At 42.6% G+C, this 9,846-nt stretch overlaps 1 protein-coding gene across 1 annotated transcript in view; it reads left to right on the top strand.

The window, feature by feature from the left end:
• Window positions 1-8,317, top strand: part of Wdr70 (WD repeat domain 70) — a 204,287-nt gene extending 195,970 nt beyond the window's left edge. The window contains exon 18 of the mRNA XM_021183813.2: window positions 8,117-8,317. Within this exon, the coding sequence (XP_021039472.1) occupies window positions 8,117-8,204 (88 nt within the window). The 3' untranslated portion in view covers window positions 8,205-8,317. The remainder of the gene's footprint in view (window positions 1-8,116) is intronic.
• The last annotated feature ends 1,529 nt before the right edge of the window (window positions 8,318-9,846 follow it).

Genomic DNA, 9,846 nt, shown 5'->3' with positions numbered 1-9,846 from the left:
GGTTGTTCCCTGGAGGGCAGAGTGGAGAGTAATGTCTTTAACCACCATCCCCTTCCAGCCTGGCCCATTCTCTCCTGTTGTAGCCCAAGCCTGCTTCATAATTAATATATTTCTTGGTCAGTCATCCATCCTGGCTTTCAAGTTTATGTAAATAGAGGTCATTGAAGCTGACAGTGTTCGCTCAACTACCTAGAGACTGCTTTTTTCATTGTAAGTGGATTATTTTTATTTTATGTACGTGCTGTGTGTGAAGAAGGTGCTGCTGTGCTGCCCGTCACATGAGAAGACTGCTGCTTGGAGCTTGCAGCCCCAGGGCCTGAGGCTAGCCCTCAGCTCAGTGCTTTGGCCCCAGCACCGTGCTCTTTTGGGTGTCCACCTTTCTGCTGCGTTTTCTTCCCGTTCATCCCTCCCACCCATTCTTGATGCCTTAGATTTGTTGCCTGCTAACTCAGTTGAAGGCATTGCCCGTCTGTGGCCTGTAGTGTTAGCTGGCATCCTATGTTCACCTGCTGCAGGATACTGCTTACTGCCAAGTGGCAAAGTGTGTGAAGGGAAGCTAATATTTAAAAGGATCTTTTCCTAAAGGTCACGGTAACTGAGAACGTGTGTCTGGTTGTTTTTCTCCACTGCAATTGACTTCTGTCAGTGATGAAGTGAAGGTGTATTTACTATGTCTCGCTTGAACAGGGAAAAGCAGGTCGTCAGAAAGACATTCCATAAGTCTTCGTGCTACACAGCATATACTCACCTATATTCTCTAGAGTGCTGACGGTGCCTGGGTGCTTTACGGGAGTCACTTGAGGATCTAAACCCCAGTCTGACACTGGCAGTGTAATAGCCATGAAAGTTTTCAAACACAGCAGGATTACAGAGGACTCTTGTTCAGCCGCACACGGGCAGATTCAGTTACAGTTTCTTGTTCAGAGATGCTGCGGGAGGGAGGGAGAGAGCTGGCTGGGGAAGGGGCAGGATGCAGATCCAGAATGCTATTAGCTTACACATCAGACAGGATAAATGTGTGTGTGAACTCGGAGCCCGGCCAGCAGCCTGCCAGGATGACAGCTCTGTCAACCAGATGAGCTGCCATTATTGCCAGTTCAGTCACTTTAGCTTCACTGTGCATATCTTTTGAAATATAAGATGTGTGGATGTGTGTGTTGCGTGTGGATGTATATCCTTCCCACCTATAAAGAGTCTATTTAAAGTCATATTGAGTTCATAAGCCAAATTAAAAGCAGTCATTGTAGACGAGGAAAGAGAGAAAAGTATCCCCTCCCCCCACACACTAAGTATCTTTAAATATCAGCTAATATTTAATATTAGCTGATCCTCACTATCTGCCATGTTGCTTTGTGGAGGATGGTTTCATAAACTAGTTTTGTGAACTGCCTGTCATGTAGGCAGCTGGGGGGTGGGTACTGGGGAGAGGACTGAAATGTGAATTTCAAGGCCCACTCCAGACTAATAGACCCTGAGAGATTTCGTCTGAGAATCTACATTCTAAGAAGTGCCTAAAGTGATGATTTTGCACACAAATGCTTGGAAATAACATAATTACTCAGAATCAGAAACTATGTCTCATTAAGAAACTTCATGCTTAAAGGCCAGACAGCTTCATTTATAAAAGACTCATAGCAAATCATTTCCATAGAAAAAGAATCTCCCCAGGATTTGAGAACATAGCATGTCGCAGTGTGGTACTTAACACATGAATTCTTACGCTCAGTATGGTATACCTAGGACTTTTGAAACGGTGTCAGTCATCTGAGGCGAGGGACCCTGTTATCTAACGTGTTACGTAAACAGTGATGGCACTTCTTCTGTACTAACACCGTGATGGACTTGTTAAAAAGCTTAGCATGTTTTATCATAACAATCCTCATAACCCATGAGGTAGACAGTATTCCTGTCCCCACCTTGTAGATGAGGGAGCGGAAATGTGTAATTTGACCAGTGCCCCACAGGTAGCAGGTGGCAGACTTAGGACTGTGTACAGAGAGGCTGCCTTCTATGCCCGGTGCTTGTTTCTCCTCATGGGCAGCTAATAGTAGGTACTGGGATGCTGAGATGTCTGTGTGAGCCAGCATGGCTTAGCGGAGGGAACCCTAGACTAAGAGTCAGAAGTCCTGAGTGTACTTCCAGTTCTGCTACAGCCTGCTAAGGGCAGGGCTTGCCTTACTGAGCCGGTTCACGGTTCACCGTATCCACACGGTAGGAGGGTAGGATCCATCCACACCCGAGTACAGGTCCTTAGAAATGTGTACCTGAGACATCAGAAAGATCTCAGGGAACCTGGCCCGCCTCCGCTTACTGTTTTCGAGTTTCAGCCTTCTTTCCTGTGTACCACTAATAGTAAAAGAGCTAGTCGAGACATTACAGGACTGCTCTGGGTCCTTCATTCTTGTATTCCATACCACATTTCACTTTTGTTCACCCACATCTCACACTTGTTCTTTTTTCTAGTTGCTGAACTCTCAAACATAGCATGCTGCACTCTATGACTTCAAGAAGTGTTTATTTCTCAAAATGCTATGTCTGCACTTTCTGAAGAAAATTCTTTATCTAAGGCATCTACTGTTTTATCTGTAAGCTTCTTACACATGCCCAGTGTTTTAAAAAAATTATTATTTTATTTTATTTTATTTTTTGGTTAGGTAGTCACAGATAGAAGCAACCATTTCAAGCTGAATCTTTTTGGTCAAGCCTTTTATTTAATCACAATAATTCTGCAATTGTGATGATTGGGTCAGAGTTCAGCCAGGCTGGATTCATGCTAACGGGGTTAACAAGTGTGTCAGATTGTCGAGTCATGGCTATTATTGGCTTTGGCTTTGAGGTTTTCGTTCATAATAAACAGCGGGCCCCGAGCCAAGAGACCTCGTGGTCTGTGCTCACATCCTCATGATTAAATATTGTAAGTGATTTCCCCTCATATTCTTCCCATCACCCACGAGCTTGCTTTCTGCATCTTAGGTGAATCACAGCAGAAGCACACCCGTAATTAGAGAGACTGTGACCCGTGCGCGGACTTTCCATCACAGCCGAAAACACTGCGATGACTTCACTCTGCTTTGAGTGTTAGAAGGAGTTGCAGAGGCATAGATTAGGGCTTAGACAGAAGAAAATAGAAGTCCCCTTGACACTTTGAGTCTCTGACACAGACAGTGCACTGTAAATACCCTTTAGAAGACTGAGGTGGGTGGGGATGGGTTTGCTCTCACTGGCTGCTCTGGCTGGAAACCCTGAAGGGCACTCACTTTCCTTGGATTCCTGTCATTGTGCTGGAGCGCGCACTTGCCATGACTCACATTGTACAAATAATCTGGAGAATTTCTTTTAAAGTACCAAAGGGAGTGATAGAGTCAACGAGCCACGAAAGCAGGGAGGAAGGCTACTCTGGGGGAAAGAGAGAAGGGAGCCGGATCACAGGGCAGGAGACGACTAAGAATGGAGTGTAGTGACGCGCACCATGTAGATGCTTCCGGGAAAGCCTTTGTATACTAACTCCCAAAAAGAACTATAGCCAACTCAGGAACGCTGAGAGCAGGAGAAATGTCGTCCCCAGAGAAGAGCACACCACTGGCTATCCAGAAATGGCTATCCAATACCTAGTGGTCAGCCCTGAAAACATATACAAGTAACCTGAGCAGGTGATATATAGAAGCGTATACATGTACATATATGCATATAATAAGAACTAATGAAAAAGGAGACCATAAATGTAAAAGCGAACAAGGAAGAGTATATTGAAGGGCTTTATGGGAGGAAAGGGGAAGGGTACATGATGTAGTTATATCATAATTTCAAAAATAAGTGATAGAAAAGTTTTAGACTAATTTTTTTTTGGAAAAATTAGCACAAAGCATCACCAAATTACAACTTGTAGATTTGGTACACATTTGCATAAGCTCCTGTATTAGCTTCATGAAATCATATTTACATGTAAGAAATGCAGGCTATACTGGAAACATGACAGAGCAAGACAAAACCCAAAAAAGCATTCCTTTGAATAGTCTATTTAGAGGTTGACAACCGTCATTATATTAAAACTTAACTGCCCTTAATAATCCAGTGAGCTGTTACCAAATTTAATCAGATGAAAAATTCTTACTCAAAAGAGTTCATTAAACTGGAAGCTGTAAGTTCCACATCAGCCTTCTGTATGTAACACATGAAAATGGCCACTATTAGCCAGTGGCGGAACTGGGTGAAGCTGCTCTGAGTAAAGTACTCTCCAAACAGCTTCTCCTTGGAAACCACAGCTTCCCCGTGGATCTGCTGCATTACACAGTCATCTATCTTCCTTCCTTTTAAGCCATTGCCTCTATCTGTTCTCAGTTAGGGCAAGGGAGATGAAGCTGTCTTGAGGCTGTAAGTTCAAGGAACTGCCTACTAATAATTAGAGAATAAGGGACCACAAAGATGGCTCAGAGGTTAAGAGCATCGGTTGCTCTTCCAGAGGACCCAGGATCAATTCCTACAGGTCATATGGTAGCTTACAACCACTTAGAACCCTAGTTCCAGAGCATCCAATGTCCTCTCCTGACATCTACAGCCACCACGCATGCATATAGTGTACAGATACACATACAGGGAAAACACCCAAGTACACACACACACACACACACACACACACACACACACACACACACATCTTTTTAAAATAAGCAAATGTAAGATAAGGAATGATGGTAAATGCTTTCTTGAAGAATGTCTCTCTTGGACTCTGTGTCATGTACGTATGTAGTTTGGAATTGCTGCTGGGTTTTCATTGTCCGCATCGTTTGGCTCGCCACACTGTCTCTCGTGGACATACAGGATGGAGACTGTGCTAAGAGCAGTGTACTGATTCCACTTGTGTAAGCAGCTCAGAAAAGAATCCACACTTAGCAGGCCTAAAGGAGGTATTGTTGCTGTTTGTCCCCTCCTGGCTCCAAAGTGGGGTTTCTAGATCAGCTTTAAGTTGTTTTCAAATGCATCAACACTTCGTCTGTCTGCATGTTCACATCGTTCTTCTTTGTCATTGTTGATTTATTTTTATAGTGCTTTCGTGTGCTAAGGGAAAATTAGGCCATTCCCTAGAGAAGAACTCTGCTTGTTCTATTCTTAACTGTGTTATTGCACAATCGCCTCTGTTCTTCATTGTCTTGGTCAAGCAGTGACTGAAAAAAAAAATTGTTTAAAATGCCCCAAGATAGACCTGAATTGAATTGTTAAGATCATTCTCATGTGTGGAGTTACAAAGTTTTTAAAAAGAGTAACTGTGGAATCGGATTCAGGCAAGAGTTGCTCGGAAGAAAGCGGCGAGGTTGAAAGCCAGGCTTGTCTTGCTGTGTTTGTTCCTGCAAAGCACATTCATTAGGAGATAGATGTTCCGAGAGCTACCTGGGGAAAAAAGATTTTTAAAGGACCTTGTCTTTATATAGCAAAAAACAAAGAGCTCTTTCTTATTAAAGGTTCTAAACTATTCTTTTAGAGTTTTGGTTTGGGGCAGAATGGGCTGTTTCTGTGAGCTGGGCCTTCCACTTCCCAGCACTCTCTATGCTGCACTCTCCAGAAGAAAGGGCACTCCTTAAAGATGGCCCGAGAGCAAACCCCGGGCTGCCTTGTCATCGTCAGTAGTTTCCTACATCGTCAGTAGCTTCTCCAGAGGAGACATACCTCCTCCTAGCTGGAGCTAGTCATCCTCCAGTAAGGAGACGTGGTCTTACGCATCCTCCTCCTAGCTGGAGCTAGTCATCCTCCAGTAAGGAGACGTGGTCTTACGCATCCACCTCATTGCAGAGTCTTGTGTTTTCTCTGCTTCCCACTCTATGAGCAGGGTGGCGGGTTTTGGATGTGACCACTGGGTCCGCTGTCCAGTGAGGACATTGGAGGGCTTCAGAGTAAGCACTTAGAATATTTTCTAGCATTTTGATACATTTGTTGAATCTAACAAAATATTTCAAAAATATTTTAGTTTATTATTTGATAGCATCTTATGCATATATACTGTATTTTGGTTATCTTCATCCCTGTCACCTCTCTTCTCTCCTAGTTCCCTCTGAACCCTTCTTACCAACAAATCTCCTTCCTACTTCTATGTTTTGTGAGTGTGTGAGTGTGTATGTGTATGTATATATGTATGTATGTATGTATGTATGTATGTGTGTGTGTGCATGCACATGCATGTTCATTTGTGCAGGTGTGCAGGTATATATTTGGAGGCTAGAAACTGTCAGGTGTCCTGTTCTATCATTCTCTCTTTGCCTTGTTACCTTGACACCGAGTCTGGCACTGAACCTGGAACTTGACTAACAGTCAGCAATCCCAGCCACCCTCCTGTATCTGCACCCCATCCCTCTACTTGCCAGGCACTTGAGTTATAGCATCTGCATACTTGTGTCCAGCTCGTACATGGTGCTGAGGATTTGAACTCAGACCTCATGTTTTTGCAGTAAGCAGTTTTACCCATAGAGCTGTCTTCTCAGCTTCCAGTGCCAAGTTTCATGTTGTTATACATCCCATCATCCCTTGGTGCTGAGCCTTCTTATGTTTTGCTCTGTTTTGATTATGTTCACTCATCAACTTTATTGAGACAAAGTTTACATACAGTAAAGTGTAAAGTGCAACCGTCTCAAGTTTTGGCAGGAATATACACTTGTGTAGCCCATACTTCAATCTCTGTCCACGAGAGCATTGACTCCTGCTTCTTTACAGCATGACTCTCTGCCTGCTGTTTCTCTGTGCCCTGCCAGGTTAGTCACCAGCCTTCCTTCTTCAAGTACTTTTGGGAGTGGCAGACTATGTCAAAGCAAGCCCTGCAGTGAAGCAGCTCTAGGTGTTCTTTCTGGGGTCCGCCATAGCAGTTTCATTTAATAATATATCTCCAGGGGCATCACTGCTACACCTCAGTACTTAAATCTCCTCACAGTTGACAGTGGTGACCTGCTGCTGTCTTGTGAAATATAGCCAGATAGCCTTAGATGATGCTCTCTCTCTCTCTCTCTCTCTCTCTCTCTCTCTCTCTCTCTCTCTCTCACACACACACACACACACCCTTAGAAGTTAAATATTTATTTCAAAGGCTCTTTTAAGCTTACACATTTGTTTCTCTGTGGATTTGTTCAGGGACCAGCATCTTTGCTGGAAGGTAACAGAGCAAACACCAAATTGCTTGCTTGGCTGTGGCACATTTGAAAGCCCATGGCCCTGCTTTCTAGTAACTGGGGTCTATGAAAGTCCGTAGCTGTCTTTAGAAATGTTAGACCTGTGACCTGTGTGTAGATGCCATAACAGTGCCTTGAAGTAATAAGGAGGCGAACCAATTGGATTGGTAAGGGGCAAGCCTTGGCTCCGGAGAGTTGTAGGGCAGAGGGAGCTTGAGCTAAGGGGAGCTACACTATACCATTTGCCGTTCTTTTGGGATTGTGGTTTGTTTTTTGTTTTTTTTTTTGAATGGAGAAATGGGAATGTCATGGAGCCTGCATAGCACTGGAGATCCTGCCAGAGGCTGGCTTGATGACTGCTGTGGTGTTTAGCAGTGGCACTGTATGGCATGATATGTCCTAAGTGCTTGGCATTTCCATACATTGATCTGGGCAGAAGAATCAATTGGTGCCCATTTGTTTCACTTTAAAGTTTTTACTAGTATGAGCCACTGCATGTTTGTTATTATTTGAAACTTGCCAGATAAGAAAACTGTGAGTTCAAATTCTCCTATTTGCACCACAGTCACATGCACTACTTAAGTCTAAAATAGCCTGGGTAGGCGCAAGTAAATGCCATGTAGGGTCTTGTGTGGTGACCATGGCGCATCCTTCCAAACGGTCACACTTTGTCTCAGTGTGGCAGAGATACACGAGGGTCCACTAGGTTGATTCATTTTCATTTTATTTGAGGGAAAGACAAACATAAACTGTCTGCCACAGAGGGAAAACCTTCAAAAAATACTTGGCTCTTTTCCTGAACATAATTAAATTTTCACTATGCTTTTCTTTTGCCAGAAGTTTAATGATTTATATTTAATAATTGAAATGCAATCAGTGCCCCAGACTTGCTCCTGCTTGATCAAAGAGACAACATCTAATACAAGAACCAACTCACGTTTTCCTCCTCTTTTTAACTTTTGTTTTAGAACTCAGCCAAAAACCATGTTTGCCCAAGTGGAATCTGACGATGAAGAGTCAAAGAATGAACCAGAATGGAAAAAACGTAAAATTTGAAGAATCTCATTGAAGAGCTATTTGCATGGAGCAACAGGATAGGATACAGTGTTTTGTTTTGTTTTTTAACCCCTCCCCAATGCTTATGAAATAAAAATACATTTTTACAAACAGATTTTGTCCTTTCTGTTATGGAGTTGCTCAAAAATTGATAAGTCTTGATGCTGCTTTTTCTTACATTTCTTAGCTACGATCATTAGATTGCGCTCCATGTAAGAAAGAACAGACTCGGCCTATTACTAAGTACATTAGGTATTTTGAGTCTTTGATAACAATTACTGATCTTATACAGATTCCCATTGAGGGGAACGTGTACAATGTGCTGTATGTCTATCTTGAACTAATCTAGGGACATAATATGGAAATAGGGAATCAAAAGGCTTAATATTTCCATCCAGTGTCACAGAGTTGTTTACATGACTGGTAATAATTAGATGAGATCAAACCGGCCCATGGCTGTGTTAGGAAAGAGCATGCATCTGATTATGCCTCACTGTAGCCTGCGATGCTTAGAGCAGAAGAGTGTGCTTTGAAGTCAGACGACTGCCGGGGTGGGGGGGGCTTTGCCTTGGGGGTCTCTCTTCCAGCCTCATGGTGGTAATACTTACCCCGTGGGTTTGTCAGGAGGGTTAAAGGAAATGTTGGTATAGAGGCTTGGCACAGCACCTATAGTATAGTAAATCTATACTAAATCTTTGCTATTTTCAGATATGATTAGCAATATCACTTTGTCTTATATTTTTGTCAGTAGTCAATTAGAAAGGCATGGGAGGCTGTAGAAATAAAAAAAAAATCAAGAATCATTCTAAAAGTTGTATTTGTGAGTAGAAAATGAAGACAAATGTTGGTAGTTTGTCCAAAGTAATAATGAGTCGATAGGGTAAACTTCTGTGGGCTACTTTCTCATACACGTGGGTCATTTTGGCATGTTAAGTAAGCCCCACTAGGCAATTGAGTTTTAATTCTTGTCTTTTACCTTCCTGTTTTTATATTGCTCTAGTGAATTAAGTAATTATAAAATTCATTATAAGCCAAAAGCATGCCCCAAAATCCTGGTTCTCTGCACTTCATTCCACTCCTCTTTAAAAAAAAAAAAAAATCTATTTTAACAAATTTGTACCTGGCTCTTTTATTACTAAAGTTTCCAAGGATGGTGGTGGCCATAGATACCAGAGTAGATGTTTTATCAAAAGATAAAACTTTAGAGACTTCATTCTTGTCCTTTTACCTTCACTTACGACCCATCTTCTTCTCCTTGGGAGTTAAGCCTATAACCACATGACAAAGGTGATGAGAGAAAGAACTAGAGCTGGCTAAGTATGGGATACAAGGTAAGTACTACCATGCCTTCCTGCACTAAACCACAGCTGGATTATTCCCACAGCTGAACCTCATGATGGTACAACTACTGTATCAGCTGGGATGAGTCACAAGGGGTTCCAGTCAGGCTATACAAGGCCATAGCCATGGAGGGCTGTGTGAAGACTTGGGGTCTCTCTCTAGAGTAATTAACAAATGCCTCCAATTTCCTGTTCCCATTGAGATGCCCTGTATCTGAATTCAATGTCAGACCAATACTTTGTTCCACATGCGTAGAATTTATAAACTTACTGCATCAAGGATGAAATTTTTTTTTTTTTTT

Source organism: Mus caroli, chromosome 15 (genome assembly GCF_900094665.2).
Source record: "Mus caroli chromosome 15, CAROLI_EIJ_v1.1, whole genome shotgun sequence".
NCBI lineage: Eukaryota > Metazoa > Chordata > Mammalia > Rodentia > Muridae > Mus > Mus caroli.
The sequence above is the reverse complement of the archived record's forward strand: the minus strand, read 5'-3'. Positions and strand labels throughout refer to the sequence as shown.